The 13515-nt window shown below is 41.0% G+C and overlaps 1 protein-coding gene across 4 annotated transcripts in view; it reads right to left on the bottom strand.

Moving 5' to 3' along the window:
- Positions 1-10062, bottom strand: part of LOC106093173 (cell adhesion molecule Dscam2) — a 324166-nt gene extending 314104 nt beyond the window's left edge. For all 4 annotated transcript variants that reach the window (XR_009398464.1, XM_059369629.1, XM_059369636.1 and 1 more), the window contains exon 1: positions 9511-10062. Coding sequence is in view for 3 of the 4 variants with exons in the window: in XM_059369629.1 (XP_059225612.1) it covers positions 9511-9562 (52 nt within the window). In the remaining variant the exon portion in view is untranslated. The remainder of the gene's footprint in view (positions 1-9510) is intronic.
- Positions 10063-13515: the final 3453 nt, after the last annotated feature.

The raw sequence follows: 13515 nt of genomic DNA, 5'->3' as shown, positions 1-13515 counted from the left end.
GGATAAACCATATGCTAAGGAACAGGTGGATAAATTGTGTGTCCCATGGCATAAATGTAAGGGAGAAAGTGGCACAGGGCACGCCACAGGGGGGCATATTATCGCCACTCCTATGGGTGACCACCATAAATGACCTATGGCGGATGCTGACTGAGGAGGGATTTGAACCCGTCTGCTACGCAGGCGATGTTATAATACTTCAAAGGAGTAAGGTTCCGAACGAGCTATGCAGAAGGTCCGAAAGGGTCTTGCATATGGCATATGACTGGGCTAGGCCCAGAGGTTTCAATATTAACCTAGACAAGACTAAAATATGCCTGTTCACGAGGAAGACGAAGGTGGGCCAAGGGTGGTATTTAGGATTTCGATATCTGACATGGTCAAATACTTAGGAGTAATCTTGAATAGGCAACTTAGTTGGAAGTGCTACATTCAGGCTTACAGATAATGGACACTATGTCGACCGGCCGTAGGCTCGAAATGGGGCCTGAATCCGAGTATAGTCCACTGGCTCTACGGGAGCGTGCGGCCGTAGGCTCATAATGTGGCCTGAATCCGAGGATAGTCCACTGGCTCTACGGGAGCGTGCGGGGGTATCTATCCGAATCAGCTATGCACAGAAGGCGAAAGGTCTTGCATTTTGCACACGATAGGCATGGAAAAGGTTGCAAATGGGATACCTGAGATCAAACTTAAAATCAAGTGAAAGGCCCTGCTACCTGGATTGACTGAAACCTAGTGTTGCCATCTGGAAGATCATGTTACATGGATGCATCAAAGCTAGAGGACAGAGTGGGCCTGGGGGTCTACATTGAGAACCCTGAGGGACTGAGATCTGTTTTAGACAAAAGCAAATGGCAAATTTTGCCCATGAACATTCCACTAAGGAATATGGGCAAACTTCTCACACGTCTAAGAGTGCGCTTCAAGTTTAAGCTCATTGATAAGAGGCCTACTTTTCATAGCCGAGTCCGAACGGCGTGCAGCAGTGCGACACCACTTTGGAGAGAAGTTTTACATGGCATAGTACCTCACAAATGTTGCCAGCATTAGGAGGGGAAAACCACCGCTGAAAATTTTTTCTGATGGTCTCGCCAGGATTCGAATCCAGGCGTTCAGAGTCATAGGCGGACATGCCAACCTCTGCGCTACGGTGGCCTCTGTTTTCTGTATGTTTTAGACTGCTTGACCATAATTCGGTCCTGCAGGCGGAGATCCGGGCGTTCACGGAATGTGTGAGGTGGTGTTTTGTTAACGCAAGGACGTTAAGGACAGTAAACAGGCCAAATAGGGCAATAACAACCAGGTCGGTAAGATCACAAACAGTATTGGAATGTAAGAATGAGATTAACGCCTTCTCTGAGGATGGCACGATCCGCACTGTTTGGGGGCCGAGCCACAGCGGAATAACTGGGGAAGAGAGAGCAGACGATTTGGCGGTAAAGGCTAGAGAACTGCCGTCAATAAATGTGGTTAACCCGAAGCGCTTCGGTAGGTAAGACGGCGAAAATCCTATGAGGGAATCCAGATCGTGAGAAGACGAGGCCATTACTGAAAGGAAGTAAGAAGGTGGTCAGTATAGCTATTGGTATCATAACGGGACACGAGCTTATTTACATCGCTGCGGCAAGTGATGGCAGATGATGAGACGTTGGAGCATTTTCTATGTCATTGCCCGGCTTTCGCATCTAACAGATGCCAGCACTTAGGTGGGGACTCCATACCAGACATGAACCTACTTAGGGGCGTGGCATGGAAAACAATGAAGGATTTTGTAAGTAGCATGGAATTACTAACTAAGATTTTCTTTTTCAAGGTTACTTTTTTAGTATTTAGAGCGCACAACAAGCCGATTACTGGCATAGTTGTATGTTCATGGTGGCATGGGGCGGATTTATATCCGCACCCTCTTTTCAACCTAACCTTACCTAAGTCCATTTTAGACAAGTGAAAATTTGGTAAACTCAGCCAGGACATACCTTGGATACCAAGCACCTGAAATTTTGCCCCACAAACACATCACTAAAACTAAAGCAGCAAAAAAAATCAATTATCATTACATCATACTTTACGTTGCATTACATTTCTCTCAATTGCATTTTATTTCAACCAAAAATAAACAGTCTCTTTTGATTGTCTAAAACATTTATGCTGTTTGGAAAAGTTTCTCAGAAAATCTCATTAAAAATTTTAATAAAATATTTAGTCGTCATTGCTCAAACTGTCATGGGTTAACTCAAGGTTTATGCTATTGTAAATAGTTGGGGATTTCTTTTTTCTATGTTTCTGTGTATGCGTGTGTGTGTGTGTGTGTGTGTGTAGTATGTAAGAATATCTCAATTCAAATGCAGATGCCATTCATTTCGCAAAGCCATTGTGTGAATACCTTGAGAGTATCTTGACTTATATTTTTCTCTGCAAATGCTTTTAATAGCAAAAAATCATTTACCCAACCGCATGGGATGTGAATTATTTATGAGAGCTTATATGCTATGTACATACATACATACATACATACATATGTATGCACATACATTATGTATAAATGGAGGGATTGCATATAAATATTATCCACTTGATGCCACGATATAATTTTATGTATGACGAGATGTTTAGAAGAGTGTAATGAAACTTTGTTAAGGGGACAAATGTGAATTTTGAAGAAAGTGGGAAGAAAAGTTCCACAAAACTTTACTGGTAAACAGAAACACGACGTTTAAGGTTTAAAGAAACATTGAAAATGAACGTCCTGCAGGACTCGCTTATATTAAGAACCAGCATTGCAAAAGATTTTTCAATCACAAGAGATCTATAAGGCAGAGTTAACAACAACAAGTGAAAAGGCATTAAGTTCGGCCGGGCCGCACTTTGGATACCCACCACCTCGGGTATATCTGTTAACCACCTTTCATCAAAATCCGGTGAAAAACTGCATACCTTATGCCCCATAGCAGTTATATCGAAATATGTTCTGATTTGGACCAAGGACTTATAACTACAAGTCATTGTTCAATTGTGTATAACAAAGTATTGGTCTTTTTAGTAGGTATATCTAATAAAAATACACCGATCTGAAACATATGCGACAAGGATGTCGAAAAGCCTAACATAAGTCACTGTATCAAATTTCAGTGAAATCGGATTATATATGCGCCTTTTATATGGCCAAGACTTTAAATCGAGATATCGGTCTATATGGCAGCTATATCCAAATCTCGACTGATTTGGGCCAAGTTGCAGAAAAATGTTGAAGAGCCTAACACAACGCATTGTCCCGGATGATAAATGTGGCTTTTATGGACCAAAGACCCTAAATTGGAGGATCGGTCTATATGGCAGCTATATTCAAATCTGAACCGATCTGGGCCAAATTGATGAATGATGTCGAAGGGCCTAACGCAACTCACTGTCCCAAATTTCAGCAAAAGCGGATAATAAATGTGGCGTTTATGGGCCTAAGACCCCAAATCGGAGGATCGGTCTATAGGGCAGCTATATCCAAATCTGGCCCGATCTGGGCCAAATTGACAAAGGATGTCGAAGGGCCTAACACAACACACTGTCCCAAATTTCAGCAAAATCGGATAATAAATGTGGCTAAGACAATAAATCGGAGGATCGGTCTATATGGCAGCTATATCTAAATCTAGACCGATGTAGGCCAAATTAAAGAAGGATGTCAAAGGGCCTAACACAACTCACTGTCCCAAATTTCAGCAAAAGCGGATAATAAATGTGGCGTTTATGGGCCTAAGACCCTATATCGGAGGATCGGTCTATATGGCAGCTATATTCAAATCTGAACCGATCTGGGCCAAATTGATGAATGATGTCGAAGGGCCTAACGCAACTCACTGTCCCAAATTTCAGCAAAAGCGGATAATAAATGTGGCGTTTATGGGCCTAAGACAATAAATCGGAGGATCGGTCTATATGGCAGCTATATCTAAATCTAGACCGATCTGGGCCAAATTAAAGAAGGATGTCGAAGGGCCTAACACAACACACTGTCCCAAATTTCAGCAAAATCGGATAATAAATGTGGCTTTTATGGGCCTTAGACAATAAATCGGAGGATCGGTCTATATGGCAGCTATATCTAAATCTAGACCGATCTAGGCCAAATTGAAGAAGGATGTCAAAGGGCCTAACACAACTCACTGTCCCAAATTTCAGCAAAATCGGATAAAAAATGTGGCTTTTAGGGCCTAAGACCCCAAATCGGAGGATCGGTCTATATGGGGACTATATCAAGCGCAGTTTTTGACCAATTTAGCTAAAATTTTTCACTTAGTATTCTGTTATAACTTCCAACAACTGCGCCAAGTACGGTCCAAATCGGTCTATAACCTGATGTAGCTCCCATATAAACCGATCTCCCGATTTAACTTCTTGAGCCCTTACAAGCCGAAATTCTGGTCTGATTAGGCTGAAATTTCGCATACAGTGTTCTGTTATTACTAGCAACAATTGTGCAAAGTACGGTCTAAATCGGTCTATTACCTGATAAAGTAAAAGAAGGCGCAGCGAATCGGGTCCTGTCCAGCTAGTATATTAGCATATACCCGAGGTGCTGGGTATCGGTCCGGCCAAACTTTTGATACCCTCCACCATAGGATGGGGGGTATACTCGAAATATTCGTCTGAGACCCCATGAAGTATATAAATTCTTGATCGTCGTGATATTTTATGTCGATCTAGCCATGTCCGCCCGTCCGTCCGTCCGTCCATCCGTCTGTCTGTCGAAAGCACGCTAACTTCCGAAGGAGTAAAGCTTGAAATTTTGCACAAATACTTCTTATTAGTGTAGGTCGGTTGGTATTGTAAATGGGCCATATCGGTCCATGTTTTGATATAGCTGCCATATAAACCGATATTGGGTCTTGACTTCTTAAGCTTCTAGAGTGCGCAATTCGAATCCGATTCAAATGAAATTTTGCACGACGTATTTTGTTATGATATCCAACAACTTTGCCAAGTATGGTTCAAATCGGTCAATAACCTGATATAGCTGCCATATAAACCGATCTTGGGTCTTGACTTCTTGAGCCTCTAGAGTGCGCAATTCGTATCAGATTGGAATGAATTTTTGCACGACGTATTTTATTATGATATCCAATAACTGTGCCAAGTATGGTTCAAATCGGTCCATAACCTGATATAGCTGCCATATAAACCGATCTTGGGTCTTGACTTCTTGAGCCTCTAGAGTGCGCAATTCTTATCCGATTGGAATGAAATTTTGCACGACGTATTTTATTATGATATCCAACAACTTGACCAAGTATGGTTCAAATCGGTCCATAACCTGATATAGCTGCCATATAAACCGATCTTGGGTCTTGACTTCTTGAGCCTCTAGAGTGCGCAATTCTTATCCGATTGGAATGAAATTTTGCACGACGTGTTTTGTTATGATATCCAACAATTGTGCAAAGTATGGTTCAAATCGGTTAATAACCTGATATAGCTGTCATATAAACAGATCTGGGGACTTGACTTCTTGAGCCTCTAGAGGGCGCAATTCCTATCCGATTTAAATGAAATTTTGTATGACGTATTTTATTCTTACTGTCAACAACTGTGTCAAATAAGGTTCAAATCGGTTCATAACCCGATATAGCTGCCATATAAACCGATCTGGGATTTTGACTTTTTGAGCCTCTAGAGGGCGCAATTCCTATCCGATTAGAATGAAATTTTGTACGACGGATTCTCTCATGACCATCAACATACTTGTGTATTATGGTCTGAATCGGTCTATAGCCTGATACAGCTCCCATATAAATCGATCTCTCTATTTTACTTCTTGAGCCCCCAAAGGGCGCAATTCTTATTCGAATTGTCTGACATTTAACACAGGTCTCCAACATGTAATTTAATTGTGGTCCAAACCGGACCCTATCTTGATATCGCTCTAATAGCAGATCAAATCTTTTCTTATATCCCTTTTTTGCCTAAGAAGAGATGCTGGGAAAAGAACTCGACAAATGCGATCCATGGTGGAGGGTATATAAGATTCGGCCCGGCCGAACTTAGCACGCTTTTACTTTTTACTTGTCTAAATGATCACTAGTTAATCATCTGCTTACACCGATTGTATTGTATTTAGTTGGTTCAGCCATCTATCTTTTTCGATTCTCCAATCGAATGTTTCAAAACTTGAGATATTTTTCTCGTTACATCCTAATGTTTCGCTTCCATTTACCATGAACATAAGTTGGTACCTATGCATACTTTGCATATCATTTCTAAACATTATTGTTCGCATAGTTTGCAGCATTCCAATGTTTTCCTTCCTTTCTTTGCTGTTCATTTCCTTTGGCATAGATGTATCTACACGTATACAAATGTGTTAGTCACTCGTTGAAAATCAAAGAAAAAAAATGTCAAAGCTTGGAGAATAGTTAACAAAAAAAGGACAATGGCATTTTACACAAACTTTTGAAATGATTTTCATTTTTTTTTTTTTTTTTTGAATAATTACTACTCAGAAAATAAGTAAATGTAGAATATTTAACTTTACAAGTGCAAACTCATTTCCGCAATTTTCTTACATATGGTGTGATTTGAAATTTTGAGGAAAACATTTCGTAAACATCCTCGCATAATAGAGGAAATCCATGTGAGGAAACATGGATACCTCTACTACACCGAATTCGTTTTCAAGGGCGATGTAGTCCAATATAAACTATTATAGTAGCAATAAAGATTTCATGGGCTGCAAATTGTATTCAAATAAATTAAAATTTTTGATGCATTTCCCTGGAAATCGAAGAACAAGGCCGATGTTATCGTCTCACTGGATGGCATGATGAAAGGCATCACAATCGCACCAAAAGGTGGCCATGAACATTCCACTGAGAAACAGGGTCAAACTTCTCACATATCAACGAGTGCAGGGCCTCCTTTTTATAGCCGAGTCCGAACGGCGTGCCGCAGTGCGACACCTCTTTGGAGAGAAGTTTTACATGGCATAGTACCTCACAAATGTTGCCAGCATTAGGAGGGAAAAACCACCGCTGAAAATATTTTTGATGGTCTCGCCAGGATTCGAACCCAGGCGTTCAGCGTCATAGGCGAACATGCTTACCTCTGCGCTCTGCCCAAAATGCATACATATTACGGTTATTATGCTCTCCCCCATGGGATGGGGGAGAGGAGCGGATTAGAGTTTGATTTTAGATCCATGGTTTCTTTAGTTTTGGTTTGGTTTTCCCTCCACCATAGGATGGGGGTATACTAATCTCGTCATTCTGTTTGTAACTATTCGAAATATTCGCCTGAGACCCCATAAAGTATACATATTCTTGATCGTCGCGACATTTTATGTCGATCTAGCCAGCTCCATCCGTCCGTCGGTCTGTCGAAAGCACGCTAATTTTCGAAGGAGTAAAGCTAGCCGCTTGAAATTTTACTCAAATACTTTTTATTAGTGTAGGTCGATATGGATTGTAAATGGGCCATATCGGTCCATGTTTTGATATAGCTGTCATATAAACCGATCTTGGGTCTTGACTTCTTGAGCCTCTAGAGGGTGCAATTCTCATCCGATTAAAATGAAATTTTGCACAATGTGTTTTGTAATGACATATAACAACTGTGCCAAATATGGTTCAAATCGGTCCATAACCTGATATAGCTGCCATATAAACCGATCTTGGGTTTTGACTCCTTTAGCCTCTAGAGGGCGCAATTCTTATTCAATTGGAATGAAATATTGCACAACGTGTTTTGTAATGACATACAACAACTGTGCCAAGTATGGTTCAAATCGGTCCATAACCTGATATAGCTGCCACATAAATAGATCTTGGGTCTTGACTTCTTAGGCCTTTAGAGGGCGCAATTCTTATTCGATTGGAATGAAATTTAGCACAACGTGTTGTGTAATGACATAGAACAACTGTGCTCAATTCTTATCCGATTCGGTTGAAATGCTGCATGAGGTGTCGTTTTAGTATAAATTCTAACAACAGTGCCAAATATGGTCCGAATCGGTTTATAACCTGACATAGCTCCCATATAAACCGATGTTCCGGTTTTACTTCTTCAGCCTATAGAGGGCACAATAATCATCCGATTTGGTCTAAATTTTCCATGAAGTGTTTTGTTATGACTTCCAACAAGTGTACCAAGTATGGTCAGAATGGGTTTATAACCTGACATAGCTCGCCTATAAACCGATGTCCCGATTTTATTTCTTGAGCCCATAGAGGGCGCAACAATTGTCTGATTTGCCTAAATTTTTGCACGAAGTGTTTTGTTACGACTTCCAACAACTGTACCAAGTATGGTCCAAGTCGGTTTATATCCTGATGTAGCTCCAATGTAAACCGATCTCCCGATTTTACTTCTTAGGCCCCTAGAGGGCGCAATAATTATCCGATTTGGCTAAAACTTTGCACCAAGTGTTTTGTTGTGACTTCCAACAACTATGCCAAGTATGGTCCAAATCGGTTTACAACCTGGCATAGCTCTCATATAAACCGATGTCCCGATTTTACTTCTTATAATGCGCCCTCTGGGGGCGCGCAATTTTTATCTGATTTGGTTAAATTTTTGCATGAAGTGTTTTGTTACGACTTCCAACAACTGTGATAAGTATGGGTCGAATCGGTTCATAACCATATAAACCGATCTCCCGATTTTACTTCTTGAGCCTATAGAGGGCGCAGTAAACATCCAAGTTGCCTGAAATTTTACACATGTCGTTTTGGTATGACTTCCAACAACTGTGCCAAGTGTGGTCCGAGTTGGTTTTTTTACCTGATATAGCTCCCATATAAACCGATCTCACGATTTTACTTCTTGAGCCTATAGAGGGCGCAGTTATTATCCGATTTGGCCGAAATTTTCCATGAAGTGTTTTGTTATGACTTTCAACAACTGTGCCAAGTATGGTCCAAGTCGGTTTATATCCTGATGTAGCTGCCATGTAACCCGATCTCCCGATTTTACATCTTAAGCCCCTAGAGGGCGCAATTTTTATCTGATTTGGTTAAATTTGTGCATGAGGTGTTTTGCTATAACTTCCACCAACTATGCCACATATGGGCCGAATCGGTTTATAACCTGATATGACTCCCAGATAAACGGATCTCCCGATTATACTTCTTGAGCCTCTAGAGGGCGCAGTTATCATCCGATTTGGCCGAAATTTTCCATGAAGTGTTTTATTATCTAATATAGCTACCATATAAACCGATCTCCCGATTTTACTTCTTGAGCCTCTAGAGGGCGCAATAATTATCCGATTTGCCTGAAATTGTATACGAATTCTCCTTTGACCTTCAGCATACGAGCCAAATATGGTTTAAATCGGTTTTTTAACCTGATTTTGAACCGATCTCCCGATTTTACTTCTTAAGCCCCTAGAGGGCGCAATTCTTATACAATTTGACACAATATCAGCGAACTTAGCACTCTTTTATTTGTTCATAACAAAAATCTTTCCCATACCCCTTAGACTATGCTGTGCTAAATTGATCAATTGAAGTGTTGACTTACCTTTGACTGCGTACAGAAACAAAACAGCCTTGAAAAGGCCGATGAAATCCATTTTTTGTGTACGTCACTCACTTCCATTACATTTTCGGCGCAAAAAAGAAAAAAAAAAACACTTGAATTCTGACTTGGCTTGTTTCCTCTGTCGATGTGTTTTGATAATAATGTGGGATGGTCGTCCAAGTAGTCTCGTTCGTTGTTGGTTGTTGTTGTATCTGGGTGTGAAGAGTTTAACACGTCCTTGTTTATCCTGCCATGGACTATATAATTTCTATTAGATTTTTATTATGGCCCAGTACCAGAGTATGTGGGAGTTGTTGTTTGTATGTGCGCGTGTGTGTGTTTTTGCTCCTTATGATAAGGGGTAGACTAGGGATGATGACGATGGTAAGTAAATATCAATTCGACTACGCCACGTCCTGCATGTGCGGGAACATGAATTTTGATAAGGGTTATGTTAATCCAATTTCAATTTTGAGTGAATCACTTTTTGTTTCCCACTCGCTCTGTTCAGCTTTGCTTTGGTTGCGTTTTTTTTCGGGCTGGTTTTTGTTTTTTTTTTTGGAGATGGCCTGGCAGGCTGTTTTTCGTTCGTTGGTTCGACAACACGTCGAATGAAAATAAATGGGGAAAAAGTGTTATAAATTTACAATTTCATTAGGCTCAGTTTAATGGTGTTGACGAAGCTGAGGCTGAGGCGGATGCGGATGCTGAAATGGTGGGGAATTGCTGGCTTTTTCGGCTGCCTTCTATAAGTGCCGTATGGGGAGGAGCAGAGGGCATTTTTATGTTACATATACGACAGTGCTGTTTTGCTTGTCTTGTCTTGTTGTTTTGTTTTTTGCTCGCGTCTCGTCCCTGCTGCTCGTTTTAACGCTGATGCCGATGATTTTTCACGCCAACTGGTTTTGTAAACAATTTACGCTGTTGATTTATTTATTTTATTATTTATCACTGTTTAAGCATCAGTTACCCCCGGGGCCAAAGGGACGCCCGAATTCTGTTCAACGTAAGGTATGTGTGTGTGTGTGTGTGTGTGCGTGTTTGTGGAAATGTGCGAGACGCTTCAGTGAATTGAGAGATAGTAAAGTTTTCGAGTGTAATCAACACCAGGCCAAAAAATTTCCAAGAAACAACCGAAAACCGAAAAATAAAACAAGGACTTGTACTCTCAGCAGTTTCGCTATTCACGTGTTATTCCCCCGAATTGGCAGTTGTTGTAGGGGATTCGCCTTTGGATTTGGCAAGGGTGTCTTTGTGTGCTGTAGCTGCCTGCTTTTCCTGCCTAAAGCCTTGTCATCGTTGAAATTTTATTTTGAAATTTTGTTGAGCCTTTCATTCATGATTTTTTTGTGATTCGATTTCGACAGAATGGTGTCATCATTTTCTTTCAATTTTACTCTGCCCTGGTTTTGTTGGCTTTATGATGAGATTATGTGTAGCTGTTCGATTAAGCCTTGATTTTGCATGGATTTTGATTGAGCAATTACTGCTTTACGTTTTTGTTGTTGTTCTTGTTGTGAGACAAGGCGATTTTTTTTTTTTTTTTTTGACACAGGCCAGGAGTTCAAATATCAAACCGATTATGTTGCATGGTAATCTGAAAGGAAATTAAAGAACATTTCCATTAGTCAATGATTTTATGTTTACAAGTCCATAGAAAACAGACATTTCATTAAGGGCCAGTGGAGAGACTTCTCGCACGTCAGTGCTGATTGCTGTCAATGAAATAGCCCTCCTTTTAAAAACACCCAAACAATTTAAGTGAAATTTTGTTTTCAACCCAAGGGTAATTCAGACACAGGCACCTGGCATAAACGTTTGTAGTCAAGCAACCTGGGAGAACGCTGCTGCCGAAACCCTCCAAACGGACAGTTTTACCAATTAGGACAATATGGATATCAAATTAAAGATGTTTGGAAGTAGAGTACGAAGCTGATATTAAAGTTTGGCCTCTAGTAACTGGTATGACCGAATGGGCCTCACTGTGACTCCAAATCGAAAAATATGTTAAAATTTATCCTTAGAAAAAATTATGTCGGGGTGGCCCGAGCCACATAATTTCGGAGTGTTCACAACACCCATTTTGTGACCATCTGTCATTCGTTGCCCTTCGGGCCTGATCTTGAAAACTTAGCTTCTATGTCGTTAGGGTCGTATCCACAGATGACCAAGCCCCTGAAATGAGTTTCGCTAGCTCGTCTTCTCTACAAATTTCCTCTATGGCCCGGCAGCCAGAACCGGTGAATTTTGAACTTTTCAGCCATCTCGTTTGGAGATCTGGGAATCAGAAACACGTTTCCAAGAGATTTTATGGCTGCCTGGCTGTCCAAGAAGCTATTTATGCCGATCGGCATTATGACATTATACGAGGGCTGCTATATAAATTTCTTGTCTAGGCAAAACTAAGTATTGCCAGGTCCAATCTGTCCAATTTCCATTGGAAAGTTTTTATACCCACCACCATAGCATGGGGGTATACTATCTTAGTCATTACATTTGTAACACCTCGAAATATTTGTCTCAGTCCCCATTAAGTAGATATGTTCTTGATCCTGTCGACGCTCTGAGTCGATATAGCCATGTCCGTCCATCCGTCTGTCGATATCACGATACCGGTCGAACGGGTAAAGCTAGCCTCTTGAAATTTCGCACAGATACTTAATATAGATGTAGGTCGTTGGGGGATTGCATATGGGCCATATCGGTTCAAATTTAGATATGGCTCCCATATAAACCGATTTCCCGATTTGGCTTATTGACCCCTTACAAGCCGCAGTTTTTGTCCGATTTGGCTGAAATTTTGCAAGTAGTGTTCTATTAAGACGTCCAACAACTGTGTTAAGCACGGTCTAAATCGGGCTATAACCTGATATAGTTCCCATATAAACCGATCTCACGATTTGACCTCTTGAGCCCCTGGAAGTCGCAAATTTCGTCCGATTTGGCTGAAATATTGCATCATGTGTTCTGTAAAGACTTCCAATAACTATGCTAAGTACCGTCTAAATCGGTCAAGAACCTGGAATAGTTCCCATATAAACCGATTTCCCGATTTGACTTCTTGAGCCCCTGGAAGCCTCACTTTTCATCCGATTTGACCGCAATTTTGAACAGAGTGTTCTGTTATAACTTTTAGCAACTGTGCTATGTACCGTCCAAATCGGTCAATAACCTGATATAGCTCCCATATAAACCGATCTCCCGATTTGACTTCTTGAGCCCTTACAAGGCGCAATTTTTGTCCGATTTGGCTGAAATTTTGCAAGTAGTGTTCTGTTATGACTTCCAACAACTGTGCCAAGTACGATCCGAATCGGTCTATAACCTGATATAGCTCCCATATACACCGATCTTCTGATTTGACTTCTTAGGCCCCTGGAAGCCTCACTTTTCATCCGAGATGGCTAAAACTTTGAACAAAGTGTTCTGCTATAACTGTCAGCAAATGTACCAAGTACCGTCCAAATCGGTCTATAACCTCATATAGCTCACATATAAACAGATCTCCCGATTTGACTTCTTGAGCCCTTACAAGCCTCAATTAATGACGGATTTGGCTGAAACTTTGCAGGTAGTGTTCTGTTTTGACCTCCAACAACTGTGCCAAGTACGATCCGAATCGGTATATAACCTGATATAGCTCCCATAAAACCGATCTCCCGATTTGACTGCTTGAGTCCTTACAAAACGCAATTTGTGTCCGATTTGTCTGAAATTTTGCATGCCCGTCCGAATTTAGCACACTTCTATTTGTTCATTCTCCCTAAGTCGCCCTAAACTGGGGCTAGGTCGACCCAAAAGGTTGTGGGTTAACCAATTTTATTGAGAGCAATCCTTTGGCATTCACTATTAAATCGTTTGCTCTCTCATTTCCCCTATGGCCTCAAATAATGTGGATCGTACGATCCTCAGACAAGGAGTTAATCTCCTTCTTAAAATCCAAGACTGTTCGTGATCTTACCGTCCTGGTTGTCATTGCCCTGATGGCCAGTTTACTGTCCGTAA

This window comes from Stomoxys calcitrans, chromosome 1 (genome assembly GCF_963082655.1).
Source record: "Stomoxys calcitrans chromosome 1, idStoCalc2.1, whole genome shotgun sequence".
Taxonomy (NCBI): domain Eukaryota; kingdom Metazoa; phylum Arthropoda; class Insecta; order Diptera; family Muscidae; genus Stomoxys; species Stomoxys calcitrans.
The sequence above is the reverse complement of the archived record's forward strand: the minus strand, read 5'-3'. Positions and strand labels throughout refer to the sequence as shown.